The sequence below is a fragment of the Aulonocara stuartgranti genome (genome assembly GCF_965226115.1).
Source record: "Aulonocara stuartgranti genome assembly, chromosome: 1".
Taxonomy (NCBI): Eukaryota; Metazoa; Chordata; class Actinopteri; order Cichliformes; family Cichlidae; genus Aulonocara; species Aulonocara stuartgranti.
The window spans coordinates 36,914,506-36,929,252 of record NC_138939.1 but is presented as its reverse complement, the minus strand read 5'-3'; the positions used below and the strand labels follow the sequence as shown (position 1 = coordinate 36,929,252).

The 14,747-nt window shown below is 42.8% G+C and overlaps 1 protein-coding gene across 1 annotated transcript in view; it reads left to right on the top strand.

Moving 5' to 3' along the window:
• Window positions 1-14,747, top strand: part of iqgap1 (IQ motif containing GTPase activating protein 1) — a 42,691-nt gene that overhangs the window by 8,380 nt on the left and 19,564 nt on the right. Inside the window, exons 3-5 of the mRNA XM_082532623.1 lie at window positions 12,196-12,352; window positions 12,451-12,528; window positions 13,931-14,007. Coding sequence (XP_082388749.1) covers window positions 12,196-12,352; window positions 12,451-12,528; window positions 13,931-14,007 — 312 coding nt within the window. The remainder of the gene's footprint in view (window positions 1-12,195; window positions 12,353-12,450; window positions 12,529-13,930; window positions 14,008-14,747) is intronic.

Below are 14,747 nucleotides of genomic sequence, written 5' to 3'. Positions count from 1 at the left end.
CGTCAAATAATCGAGATCTCAATTTCAGTAAAAATAATCGTGATTATCATTTTTGCCATAATCGAGCAGCCCTAATCAGTACCTTTATATGATATAGTTTATTTATTCCAGATTTGGAAAATAATCTTGTTACAACAATAACAAAAAAATTTAAAATGTTTTGGGGGGAAAAAAGGAATTTAAAAGAAAACATTGAGTGGCAGTTATTTTAGGAAGGAAAAACTTTGTCATCTTCCAACTTGAGTTTCTTCTAATTTGTCCATTGGACATGAATTCTTGTTTTGTTTTGTTTTTATTAAAACTCACAGCCTGTTCAAAAGAACAAGGAGGAAGTGATAAAACTATTGTCCAGGCGTAGGTGGAATCCTGACTGACTTTTATGGTCAGATCAGAGATCAGACTCACCTGTCAGGTTAAAGAAGTAAAACGACAACAAACAATTCTTTTACCCGCAGACACCACGTGCATCACTCACCATGAAAATGTTATAATTGATAACAGAGGTGTGGGTACGTAGTCAGTTTGTGCTTCGTACCTTCTCAGAAGCACTTCAGTCACCAGGTCAGTGTGTACCACCGATGTCGTCCAGCTGCCATCTGTGGTATTAGTCCTGCCGCTGACAGCGCGCTGAGATGGCGAGATTAAGAACAGGAAGGTGTCTGGCTTTGTTTTCTTTTGTGAGAGTGTGGTTCATTTTCAGGTCTATTAACAGCTCACAGAAGTCAGAGAGGATGTCTCGTACGTATTTACATGACAGTTTTCCTGCAAAATGTTAGAAAGGATTTGGATTTGAAAACTGAAAAGAAATGGCAGTGCAGTTATGTAAATGACTGAAACAGGTTGCAATGACTCGTTGCTGGAACTTTCCGTTATAAAGCTTAGATTAAACCAGTTTTGAGTCCCTCTTTGATTTGGAGCTCAAGAGGCGGTCGTGCTTTGGTTGTTGGACAGACGAACAAATGAAATGTGAGAATTCGTGGCACTGATTAGGTGCTATGCTAACGGTTTCCCCGCTGGTCTCAGTACTAAGCTAACCTCGCTGGCTGCTGGTTATGTTCAGCACACACAAACGAGAGTGAACTCTGCAAGAAACCGAACATGTGAATCTAAAAAAATACGCCAACGATTTAAGCATTTTTAGGAAAGTTACATCGAATCTAACTTAGCGCTGTAGCTTACTTTCCATAACAGCCACTCGTCATGTGTAGCCCACATAACTGCTCTAAGATCATTTATTGTATCCATTATGTTTAAGGTCACTGCAAATGATGAACCCAGTCATTGTTCTTTATTGATTCCCCTTCTCTGATCTTTTTCCTCCCACACACACTTCGCAAACAGAATTTGGGTATGCTTTGCACGAGAGTTGAACCTTTACTCTGAATAAGACAGCACAAAGGTCAAATGATGCTGTGAAGCTCTTAGTGTAATGCTACCAGGTCTCGTACACAACGACAAACAAGTTTCTTTCTACTATTCAACCTCAAAGCCAGCCATACTGCTGTGATGTAACTGTAGATACCTGTGTGCAGGTGTTGTGCTCCAAAATACTGCACAGTTGTAGTTGATTAGTTTGGGATTTTTTTCATGGACTTTGGTAATAAATTTGAAGGTGAACTAACAAAAAAAACCTAACTTGTTGCCATGACGACAGCAGAGTTTACCTGTGATTTCACCCTCGCTGACACTGACTGACATGCTGCACTCAGGCTGTTTTTGCTCAGATGAAATCCATCCTTCAGGTCATAGTAAATGCTGTTTGACAGCAAAGGTGTGTCACCTCTTAAAATGGGGAAAACATTTCGCCCATCACTTAAGAGCGATGAGAATTTCTTCACAGACGAGGTGGTCGACAGTGGGGAGAGATATCACAAGTGGCACAGTGAGGTGGTTGTTGGGTTACATCATTGGCAGCTGACGGCCACTAAGCTCTTGTTATACGAGTGGAAATCTTTGGGATTTTTGTGTAATCTGTTTAAATCCTTGTACTTTATTCAGCATAAATTCTATAGCAATAACTCTATATTGAAAATCAAACTGCTCTGCTCCCTTTCAATTAGAGAAGTAACTAGTTCAGTCAACCTCACGGCAGATATGAGCTGACGGTGCAGTCAACGAATGCGACTGCCGCTAACAACATCCATTTTTCCTTCTTTCTTTTTGTGGCTGCTGCTACTTCTCTCCCACACTAAGAAACTCTCTTCCCGCAACACAAAATCCACTCACACAGGCGCATTAAGCTGTATCTACCTTCATTTGCTTAATGAATTAAAATGCTCTTGGTGCAGATTGTGTGTTTCTCTCTGCTTTCACAATGCTCTAAGCTAATGCTAGCCTTTCTGCTAACCAGAGGTGTGGCTGAGTCACTGCAACAACAATTCACTGACGCTTTTCTTCATGAAGGTTTAGCCAAGTATGTTTATTATTATTTGTCTTGTTAAAGAAAGCAATAAAATTAATAATTGTGTTGTCCTGTTAATGCTATGCAGTGAGTGTTAATTTTATCAGTAGCTCAATAGCCACATTAGATTTTACAGCTAATTAGCTTTGACAGCTAATGTGGCTATTGGGTAACTGACAATAGCTAAAAGGCTAATATTAATGTGTGCGCTGGATACATTAATATTTATGACAGCCAGAGCTTCACTGACATCTCAAAGTTCCTCATGTTGTTAAGTCTTGTGAACGTCTATTCTTCAAGGGTTCGAGGTGTTGGGTGAAAGTGAAAGAGGCCAAAGATGTATTTATCAATTAACATATATCTTCTTTTTTTCAGGCGAACTTGCATAAAAGGTTATAAGCTTTATTCTTGGCCACGGCAAGAGACTAGGAATCATTCTTTTATATGTAAGGCAACAACAGATGTCAGGTTGATATAGTGGATTGTCATTTATGCTTAGAAATATCTACTCATATATGCTTAGAGTTTTATAATCACTGTCATGTTGGTAGAGGTTTGATCCTTAGTAGTCTGTGGAGACTCTGTGTGCCTCCCAGAGCACTCTGGCATGCACACAACTTAAGGTCTGGAGAGAGGTTATATCTGCTCTTACTGATATATGGTATAGCAAACACACGTACATCTGTTTAAGTCTAAGTGCCTTTTGTTTAGATGAACGGCTGGACTTCCAGACCAGCAGGTTTAGGGAAGTCGTTTATGGGGTCACACACTGACAACCCCCCCCCCCACAAGGTATTCTTTGTGTGTATGTAGATGTCATATGTTAATGAACCTATGTAAATTCATGTAACCTCAATAAAAGAGCAGTGTTACGGGGGAGCGGACGAGAGCGACTGGGGTCAAGCGAAGGGACGGCGTTTGTCCAGTTCTCTCCCGTGCACGAGAGACATAAAGAACTTTGCCTACTCGTGTCTTGCTTTTGCTGTGTAATTAAATTGTCTTCAACATTCCAGCGAATAGGTTCAAGCTACAAACCTATCAACAGACAAGACTGTTTTCCTAACTTTATAAAATAAAATTTAAGACATGAATAAATCCGCGAACATAATTTTACTGAAGTGATATTTGATTAGTAAAATAAAAAAATGACATGTTGGTGTTGTTTATTTGGACTACATTTATTTTAGCTCTGTGTGAGTCTTTCACTGCACGCTGCTCACATTTACACTCACACTAGTTTTCTGTTCCCTGCTCTCGGTATCACTGAGTGCACCCCTCACAGCTGTGCTGAAGAGAAATTAATCTAAATTAAGGTTGACACAACACATTATGTTACATGGAGTTATCACATTATGTGACCTGTAAACTCTTGACCCTTTGCTATTAGCTTGCCTCATGCTGTGTTAGCATAGTGTTGAATATATGATATGAGAGAGAGATCTGTGGAGTGCAGAATATCTCATCACACATTAACCCGTGACGCGATAAAGTTTCTTTCTTATTGTCTTCTTAATACGTGGGAATGGTGCGACGCCACTGTCTTTTAATCTTAGCTCAAGAGAAGCCAGTCGAATAAACCACCTATCATGCTAAACACAAGGATCCTCTGTGTTTTATCTTTTATCTGAGCTTATCTGACACCCACAGTACTGAAAAGAAGATTTTAGGAAGTTTATGCTTAAAAAAGGAAAACGAACATCGATTGCATGGACGAGGAGAATTGAAGCAACAGCAATGAAAGGCTTTAAACTGTAAATCTGTATTTTGGTGTTGAAGTTAAGATTAGGACTGTCCCCATGCCGAGCGTCATGTTGCAGTGTAAAACAGAAGCCCGGTGTTCTCACCCTTCAAGAGCAGCACAGTTCCTCCTAAAGCTCCGGCCAACTGCCTGCAGTTTCCTGTTTTCAAAAGTTTCCCAACGCTGTTGTGTACAGCTGCTGCTGCTGCTGCAATACCTGTTACGTAATGTCACAGCCAGCGTAGGAGGTGAAAAATGGCCTCTTCGATGCCATTACAGTCGTCAGGTGACTAAACCTGAAGGCTCAGCTGATGTGTTGATTCCATATAAATGAAAAGCTTCCAAGGATGACATTTTTGTTTTATTCATTCTGAGCAAAGTTTTATTTTTGTTGATGAAATTTCAGTTAAAAACACTTGTTTACTAGTTTCTTCTCTTTTTCTTTGCTTGGTTGTTTTAACAGGAAACTCAGCTTTCCTCTGCTCTTTGTGCCTTTTGAGACATGAGTCTTCATCGTAGTATTCAGTGTAGTATTTTGGGTATTTGTGTAAATACTACCTGCTGCCTGTTTCCTGGGAGACAGCGAGGCGTCCCAGAAAACAGGCCTGAGTCACTCGGCTGGCAGTAAACAGTTGAGAATGAGGGAATGAGATGGGAATGAAAGGGAGAGGGATTAGTGCTCCATAAAGGCCCTGCGGGAAAGGTCCCGCCCTACCTCCACCTGTGAAACCTGAGACTGCAAGTTACACTCTGGACTTCACAATAGTTTCGTCCCTGCTCACCAACCCCCTGCTGTACTGTACATCAGCTGTTATTTGACCTCAGGTGACCTCGTCTGGGACTCGAGTAAAAGCAGGTCGGACGTGCTGGGACTCTTGGGCTCTACGAGAGCTGCTTTGCATACTTCACAGTTCCAAGTCGTCCTTATTTTTCGGATAAGTTTGTTCATCTTCTGTCTTAAAAAGGCTTTTTGAGTCCTGATAACGATAAGGTTTCAGCAGCAGCTGTTTGGGGACCGCTGCCTTAGATAACTGCATTATCTACATTAGCTCTCTCTAACATCATACAGAGTCAAGGACAGGAAAAAGTGTCTGAAACAAAGCAGCTGGTGTAGCCTGAATCTTGAGCTTTTGTTGCACATACCTGCATATGTGCTGAGCTCACGTTTATCACGAGAATGCAGCAGAATGTCCAAGGTGGCAAATAATAAATCCATCAAAGCCTTCTGTAGCATAAAGGACAGCAGAGGGTTGTGTGGAGCAGGCGTGGGTGAGTGCAGGGTAACGTGGTTGGCTTTGCTGTCACAGACAGGACAGGCTGTTTGACTGTGAGTGGGGAAAGTGCAAGGTCACTTGGTGCACAGATTCCAGTGTTGCAGCAAAGCATGTAATGGACAACTTGGCTTTGACTCATCTTTCTTTGTATTCCCTCCTGTCATTTCTCTCCTCGTCTCCCTCCATCACTCACAGCCTCGTTTTCCATGAAACGCAGTCAGATTCCCGCTGGGCTGGATTGGCCTGTGGTGTTAGAGTTGTGGCTGAGCATACACACCTTCCTTTAGCTTCACAGAGCAGGACATAGAGGCCACGTGTGCCTTGACATTGTGCTGCTGCTAGATAAGGCTCACCACACATCATTTGCCTTTCCAGCTATTATGTAAACACCACTTCCTACCCTTCTCTTTTCAGGCACACACAGAAATAGGTCTGTAATGCTGGGGAACAATGCGAGACTGAGAGCACGTCGATAAGTGCCGAAGCTTGGCGCTGTCGCCACTCAGCCTTTTCCTGCTTTTCTCCACAGCTCGGTCCATCCACGGGCTAAAAGTGGCCCAATGTTAGGCCTGGTGATGCATGTGTTTCTGCTCATCGCACCAATGAATACGTGTGTCGCAGGGATCGTTCTCCACAGGGGCATTCCCATTTTAACCAGGATGGTAATCCTGCAAACTGCCAATGATTTGATGAGGTCCCAGATATTTCTCCTGTTGGATTGGGTGTCACAGTAAAATAGCATAGAAATCAAACCTGCTGCACAGCACGGTTATTGCATGTATTACATGACGGAACTAAATGTCCAACCACGCCGGGCTCGTCTGGTTTGGGAGGTTTCAGTCAAATGCTGCATTCATGACACGAAGAAGATTTCAGGTGGAGCGAGCATCGTTGGACAAACAGCGGCTGCTGTGGTTTGGTAAAAACGTGGTCACGTTTTCTGTGATTGTTATTCAACAGCCACTCCTTTCTTGTTTGGCTTTCATCACAGAGCCCTCAAACAGAAGCTCTCATCGAGCTGTAGCTATGCAGACTCCTGTCACAGCATTCATCTATACGTTTCCCCTACACTGTGACCACAACACTGTGGAATCAGTTCAAGTGATTCATGGCTACTCAGCTAATTCAGTTCACTTGCATTAGAACCAAATAAACCGTATCAGCATTCCCAGGTTTAGCCAATCCAGGATTATCCAGTTAATCCTGGATCTTTTAAGCGATGTAAAAAGAACAAGCTCCATAGGTGTGGACGTGAGGCTTTACTGGTGCTTGGCTCACTAAACCAAAACTTATTCTTACAGTTCTGTCACAATATAACATATAAACTACAATTTGATCAAAGGTTTCTTTTGTAATCAGCAGGAAATGTATTTAACATAAATGAACTAGTTAGACTAACCATAAAAGCTTTGAGCGGCTGTCTCGCTGTCTCTGACCTCAGTTGCTGAATTTTCTAGTGTTACTAGCACTCAGGATTTAGTTGGACTCCCATGTGAAATAATCTGGTTATAAGTGGTAAAAAATTAAAAGCATGAAATGAAGAAAGATCCTCAACTAGGTGTGAGATCATTCTGTCCGACCGTAATAAAACAGCACTGAGTGTGGTTCATGCTATCATAAGCAAACATATAGACTTCTTTTGATCATGTGACTAAAATGCTGAATTGTCATTTCCTGTGGCAGTGCTTGACTTCCCCTTTTTAGTAGGATTGTCCTCATAAAGGACTTTTTATTTTCCCCTCAAACATCCAATTTCTAAATGCTGGTTTCTTAATTACGGTTCATCAGTGTAATTACCTGCCTCACATTAGACACATGTCTATCATACTAAACCAATATAATTTCACTAATGTGCACACTCGACTCACTGAAGCACATTATCGTTCTTTATAGCCCTGACCTAACTGTTCCAAACAATGAGGCATTGAAACCTATGAGGCCGCTCCCTGAGAGGCATCGGGCAGCAGTGACTCAGCTGTACAGTAACCAGGCGTGTGGCCTGCACAGCCTATATTTCTGAGCTGTTATCAAACGTTAACGGTGTGTCTGTGTCCAAAAGTGAAACCTGGGGAAAAGGGAAGCGGCTGAAGTTAGCTTATGTTATTAACGCTCCGCCTCAATCTCAAACCCACCATCCTAGCAAAGAGAGTGCAGGGCAAGTATAGGCCGTTTGATTTAAGTCATGCAGGAAAACAAGAGGAAGCTCCTCGATAGCAGGCAGAGGCGTGGTCGGTGTGTCTTCCTGGAGTAACAGCGGTCAGTAGCAGACCTCTTCCTATGAGACTGACCTCTGAACTCAGCACTGACATCGGCTTCCTGAAAGCGTGCAGGATCTGAGGAGGAATGAGACAATAATTCCTGCAGTTTCCCTCTGTGTCCTGTGCTGTTAGAGTAGAATAGTCTTTGTCTTTATACAAGGACAACAACATAACTGCTGTGATCAGCAAAATAACATTAAGTATAAATATTAAAAATGATAAATAGATTATTTAACCTGAGACAGTGCTTATATAGGGGTACATGAGTGTCCTGACAGTTATCAGTGCACCTCGTTGTATGTGGAGGGGTGGGGCTGATGGAGGCCACAGCCCGAGGAAGAAGCTGCTCTTGGTCTGTTTGTGTGGGATTGTATTAGTCTGTGGTGTGGGCTCTCCAGCCGTACGGCCCTGCCACAGTCCAGCAGCAGCTGTGCAGCTTCTGCACCGCACTGTGATGCAGTCTGTGAGGATGCTCTCTATGGTGGTCCTGGAGAAGTTGAGCAGCAGTTTCTGGGGCTGGAGCTGTGCTTCCTAAGGAAGGACAGCTGTCTGCTTTTTCAAAAGAAAAGGTTCCTTTCAAAACAAAGATCTACGGGTCCAGCAGCAGATGTTCAGCTCGAGGCTGATTATTTGCAGTGCTGGGGACTAACAGAGTACATGTACTGCCGTTACTATTTAAAATACAAAATATAAGTAACTGTATTCTGTTACAGTTACCGTTTAAAAAGGTGGTATTCAGAATACAGTTACTTTGCTGAAATAAATGGATTACACGGCGGTCTTTTCCTGTTTCATATGTTGGGCTATGCCCTCTCTGTTTTTGGGGCTCTAGAGGCTCTGATGTCTGTGTCTCAGTCTCGTGGCCCATGTCACCTCTACTTGCAGCAGCATAATGATGTGAAGAAATATTTAAAAAAATTATTCACAAAAATGATTTAATATGAAGGCAACAGGCAGAGTGTTACAGGCATCGCCCTAAAGCATGTAGCCTGATGGGCAGTGTAGTCCGTGCTGCTGCGAAAATGGACTGTCATACCCGTGATGTGTCTGTGAGCGAGGGAGGGAGAAAAAGGAAAAGTACGAGCTGTCACCGAGCAGAAACGGGAGCTGGAAGCATGTAAATATAATAATAACCACTGCAGCCAAAAAGAGAGCCCGACGAGCCCAGCTGTAAGTAAGCTATTAAGACTCGACTGTACACTGTGTTCGTGTTTTCCTCTGAAACAAGAAGTTCAGTTGGAGCAGCCTTTCAGCCTCTCTCTGTCTCTCGCTAGCAAAGTTGACCCAGACAACAAAGTAAAGCTAGTTTTCAGCTACGAGCCCGACACGAACCCGACGTATTAGCCAGAGGTCCCTTTACTACGGTTCGGAGCCGCGGACCTATTTTATATTCGCGACGAATCGTTTTCTATACGAGATCGCTGCAGAAAGTGCAGCTTTACCTAATGTCCACCTACTGTTACTCATTTATATTAAGATTTAAACATCAAGTTGGTATGACGAGTAGCCTTCAGTAATAGTAATAAATCACACAACAATAGTACATTCATGTAGTTGTAAACAGCATGATAATATATTAAGTGATCCAAAGTATTCAGAATACGTTACTGTCATTGAGTAACGTAACGGAATAAGTTACAAAATACATTTTGGGGCATGTAATCTGTAGTGGAATACACTTTAAAAGTAACCTCCCAACACTGGTTATTTGGCCTTGTAGTTTATTCTGCATATTACTGTTACATTCACAAACTTCTACAGCTCCACAGATGAGATTTATTATCAGAATGTAACAACTTTAGAATTCCTGTCTTTAAAAAATCGTCCATGTCTGAATCACAGCAGTGTAACGTTATTGTCATCATTATGAAACCACACTCATGTAGATTGATTTAGTTTGATGTCTTCTTACCATTTTAAAAAAGTAACCTGAGCTTGAGCCTGGTTTTCACACACTGCATTACATCATGTTAGCTGTCTGTGCCATTAGCCATTAGCCATTAGCCACTCCTTTGGTTTTACAGAAGTGATTAAACTGAAACTTAAGTAAGAGCAGGACGATGAGCATCAAACATCTGCAGTTCTTTGTGAATACGTATATTCAGTGTGAGTGTCAGCACTGAATGTTAGTGCTTTTCAACAGAAATCATTAAACTGGTACTTCCAGTGTAAACTGTTGCTAGCTAGTATACATACTGAAAGCTGTCTCCTAAATAAGGACCTTGTTGGAAAAAGTATTAAAAATAATCTTAATTGTCACTAATTTGCTTTGTCTCATGCTTTTAGTATCGGTCCAATATTATCATTGAAGTGTGACGTGTGAACATTTGATTTGGTTTCGTTTCACAAACATGAATCCTGACTTAATGTCCGTGTGAAAGCGTGCAGCTCTTAAACTGTTTTGTCGAGTGGGACAAAAAAACTTGATATCAGAAGTTTTCTAATGGTGATCTTTTTGGTATGACATGAATGTAGCTTTAGCCTTCGATGAGCTTGTCCCAGAGGACGTTCTTGAACCGTCACGTCTTTGATAAGACTGTTTACAGCCACTTTAGAGACTTCAGATAACATTTTCATATTTGTGGTTATTTTTTGAATTGTAGACGCCTGTAAATGTCACACGGATCATTTTTGGCAGCTCTTTGCCATAATTGACGACAAACAATTCAGAGATCCCATTCATGGCCGCCGTCCTTCCCAGTTAAGTGGAGGGTGTGTCTGTGTTTGGGGGAAAAGGGGAATGTGTATAGCCTTGATAAAAGAGCCATTACTGAGCAGCCTTTGTGGAGCCTTTCACTGCTCCCATGTGCAGTGAAAGGGGGGGCTTGTTCCTGCCTGGCAGGCCCGAGCCCTGCGCTGTGGGTCCATCACCTCAGCCTCAATAGCAGGCCTGTCTGGAGACCCTGTGTCACGACTTCCTGAGAGGGAAGTTGTTTCAGCTGGTGGTTCGCTGGCTTCTCACGTTGGAAAATGTTGCTGTGAATGTTTCGTCACACAAGTGTTTTAACAAGAGCTTAGACGTGGATATTGCCTAAAAATGAGCCTCTGTACTTTGTATTTGATTGAATAAAGTCAGAGACAGTTTTCACAAGTGTGTGTGTGCGTGCGTGTGTGTGTGCGTGCGTGTGTGTGTGCGTGCGTGCGTGCGTGTGCGTGCGTGCGTGCGTGCGTGTGCGTGCGTGCGTGTGTGTGTGTGTGTTAAGGACAGTCTGTCTGTAGGAAGAAAGGAATCTTGTAATCAGCGTAGAGTTAACCTTGTGCTGTTTCTGAAGAGTGGGAGTGTTTCCTTAGCGAATGCAAACACAGGCTGTCTGTTCACAAGAACACATTTCATTTCACTGCCTTCACACTGTGACGTTACACAGATAAAACTCAGAGTAGTTTCATAACCAGTGTTAGAGCAGAAAAGTTCACCATGCTGTTACACGCCGCCATGATGCTTTGCTGCAGGGATCATTCCTCCTTTAATTTGTGTAAACTGACCCGTATTTAAGAGAATGAAAGGAGATGACAGGGTGATTTAAATTACATACTAACATTGGCTGGCTTCATATGTTGTTACTGGTAAGTGACATTTGCTGGTGGAATCTAGTCCACCAGTTGCGTCCCAGTGAGAGAGCTCAGCGTGTCTGCTCTGTGGCCCGGGGCTGACACTGTCACTCAGCGGGAATGCGCCTCCACAGTGTGACCTGGAAGAAATGAAATGTCACGCGTGAGGAATGCTGAGGGGTTAGCAGCACTAACCAGGTTAGGGGGGTTTGTTGTCTTGGAGCTGCAGAGAATTAATACTGATGTGTGAAACGGATCAACACAGGAAGGAAAGCTGTGCTCTTTCCCCCTGAGATCAAGTCAAGACACTAGTTGGATCCTTTTTAACTGTGAGGTTGGACCTTTTGGACCTGCGGCATTAATATTAAACCCGAGCAGGGCTTACTCCTTATTCATAATAACCAATGAATCAGGCTATGGTAGGAAAATGTTTCTGTGGAAACTTCTGATGGCCGATGTGTTTATATTTTAATGGCATTTATCCTGAAATAAAACTTGCTATACAAAAAGAACCGTTTTAGATGAAAGTGTTTTGCTCTTATTCTAATAGCAGGGGTGGCAGTCATGGAGGTGCAGTGTTGCTATCTGCACGTGCTAACACTAGCGTGCATTACATACAAAAAGTTGTTTGTGCTTTGGGTTAAAAACAAAAACTTCTCAGCTGTACTTCAGAGCAGGTTTCTGAGTATTTGCCAGAAAATGATCTCGAGAGCGGTCTTGCTAAGTGTGTTGAATTAGCTTATAGCTATCGGCTATGGTTAGCTTTGTCGCCTTTAAACCTATTGGGGGAAATCTAAACATCAAGACCAAATGTTCTTTGCATGCATCTGTGATATTTGCTTTTAAATGCTGTGAGCAATGACTCACTTTGTTTCATGGCCTTTAAGAGGCACTGCAGTGTTTCCATCTTCACTTGAAGTTGTGCTTTTTGTTGACTGTAATGCATGATACGTGTTTGTGCTGCCCTCCTTGCAGATGGATGGAGGCCTGCCTGGATGAGGACTTGCCTCCAACAACAGAGCTGGAGGAGGGGCTGAGAAACGGCGTTTATCTGGCCAAACTGGGCAACTTCTTTGCGCCGCAGACAGTTTCCCTCAAGAAGATTTACGACCGTGAGCAGACACGTTACAAGGTGAAAACATGCAGATGTTTATGCATTTGTCATTTATTTACTGTAATTTGTTACTGTGAGCCTTTGTTCTCCTCTGATGTAATACGTCTCTCTTACAGGCGACTGGTCTTCATTTTAGACACACAGACAATGTCATCCAGTGGCTCAACGCCATGGCAGAGAAGGGACTGCCAAAGGTAAGGCCGGCTCAAAGCCCACAGGGGACACAAATGTGCACAAACTGTCAGTTAAGCATTTACAACAGAGACTTACTGGATTGTGTTGGTTTTGCATATTGTCAGCCAGTTACGTGATGCCAGTGCTCACATTCAAAGCACATGCTTTGTTTGACATTTCAATTTCTCACCCTCAAGACATCAAATGATCCCAGGTAGCCTGAGCTAAGCTTGCAAAGAAGTGTGCTAGAGATGACATTACAGTAAATATATGACAGGGTGTCGGTCCTGCAGCCAGTGACTGTTAAGAGTAGTTCTTTGTCAGATTTAAATAAGCGGCTTAAGTCCTACAGTATTAATGCTGCCGTGTCAGTGTTGGGGGGGTGGGGGGCCATTCCTCCGACCTTGTTGTTTTCATGCGTTTGTCAGAATGGGAAACTGCTGGGACATTAAAAGTCACACAGTTTTAGTTTATTGCTCAGAATGTTTGGAGACACTTACTTTACCTGATGAGCTTTTTTTTTATCAACCAAGGTCATGATAGCAGCTACAGGTAATATCAGATTACAAATAAGATGCCAACCCCACAAAAAAGCAGTTCTTTATTTTTACTTTGTTCTTGCATTTGAGTGGGATGTCAGAAACTCTGTAATTTAAATTTCCTCAGGCATTGAGCTGTTTGTCTGACCTGAGTGGGTGTGGGGTTTTTTTTCCTGATAATTCAAACCAAACGAATGAACAATCGGATGGAAAAAGAGCTCGATGGCCACGGCTGCCAGACGACAGAGAAGGATCCTCAGAGCAGCGCTGAAGTGCAGCTCACCAATACTCAGTTTAAAGAGCACTGCCGTCCCTGTGCATCGTGACAGAACGGTGCTTTACCCTCGTGTCAAATGTTTAAAATGAATCACTAAATGTAGCTTTTATATGAAAAGAATGAGTTTTAGGTTGATTCCCATTTTTGATGACAGCAGCGTTTTTCAGAGTGACTGATTGCTTCAAACAAGCTTTCCCTTCAGTGGACGTTGACTTTGATACTGTGGTCTGAACTCCTCGGACGCTCGGAGTGCTTTGGAGAAGTTGGCAGGTTTGTAAACTGTCCATTCAGGACAGTAAAGGAGCACTCAGCCTAAAATGAGGAAACACTGGCCTGTTGTAGTAACGAGGCTCCTTTGTGAGAAATTTCCACATGAGCAAACTGGCAGCGGGTCATTTAGTTGGACGTGAATAAAATCGACTATCAGACATGAAAATGACCCGCTGGTAGCTGTGTTAAATGTTTCATTCCAGTTGTGCCACAGAGGCAGCGCCAGGGCGTGTGAATAGAAGAGCTGCATTGAGTAATCCCACCATTGAGCTAATATACTGAGTCACTCCTGCACACATGCTGCGACATGATGAAGCCGTTGTCTCTGTGTTTCAGATCTTCTACCCTGAGACCACAGACATATATGACCGGAAGAACATGCCACGCTGCATCTACTGCATACATGCACTCAGGTTTGTGTCTCGTCCTTTGAGTTTGATTTGACAGTAAGGACCCAGCTTTAGCTGCCCTGCAGTTCAGACTGCTGCTGAGGCTCTTTTTTTAAAAGCATTAAAGCCTGGAGCGCTCAGCATATGGCGTGACTTTTGAAAAAGGCTCCAACAATGGGTCTGTGACACTGAGGTATCCAGCGGCACAGAGTATGTGCTCATTTGTTTTGATTGCACGCTCAGGTGTAAAGGATGTTGATGCCTTCAAAGCCAGCAGAGCAGATGTTGTCATTGCTCTGAGCTCTGTAATTACCCTCCTAAAGAAAACGCACACATGCACTGCCACAGAAATGTGCTCTACTGTAAACACTGAAGTGTGTGGTTTGTCCAACTGGTGCTGTGAGCAGCTGTACAGCAGCTTGTAAACCTTCACGGTTACTGTGGTGGTCAGTGTGTTAAGGCGGCTCTGAAACATCTTCTCAGATTAAGACATGGTGCCTCTGAAAACTGCCATCCCAAATCCTTCTTCTTCATCCTCTTGTGCTGCTGCTCTACTTCACAGCAAAACTAACTTTCCTACCTGTAACCTTCAGAGTTCACTTTTACACATCGCTGTTGTTCAGTCTAAATATCCTTTTAGCCCCAGGTCAGCTGAGATCATTTATAGGCACATGCTGAATAATCACGTCTCCTTGGTTTGAACCTCTTCACAGTGATAATTAAAAGTAGTATTTCCAGCCTTTAGCAAAGGCACATACAGTACT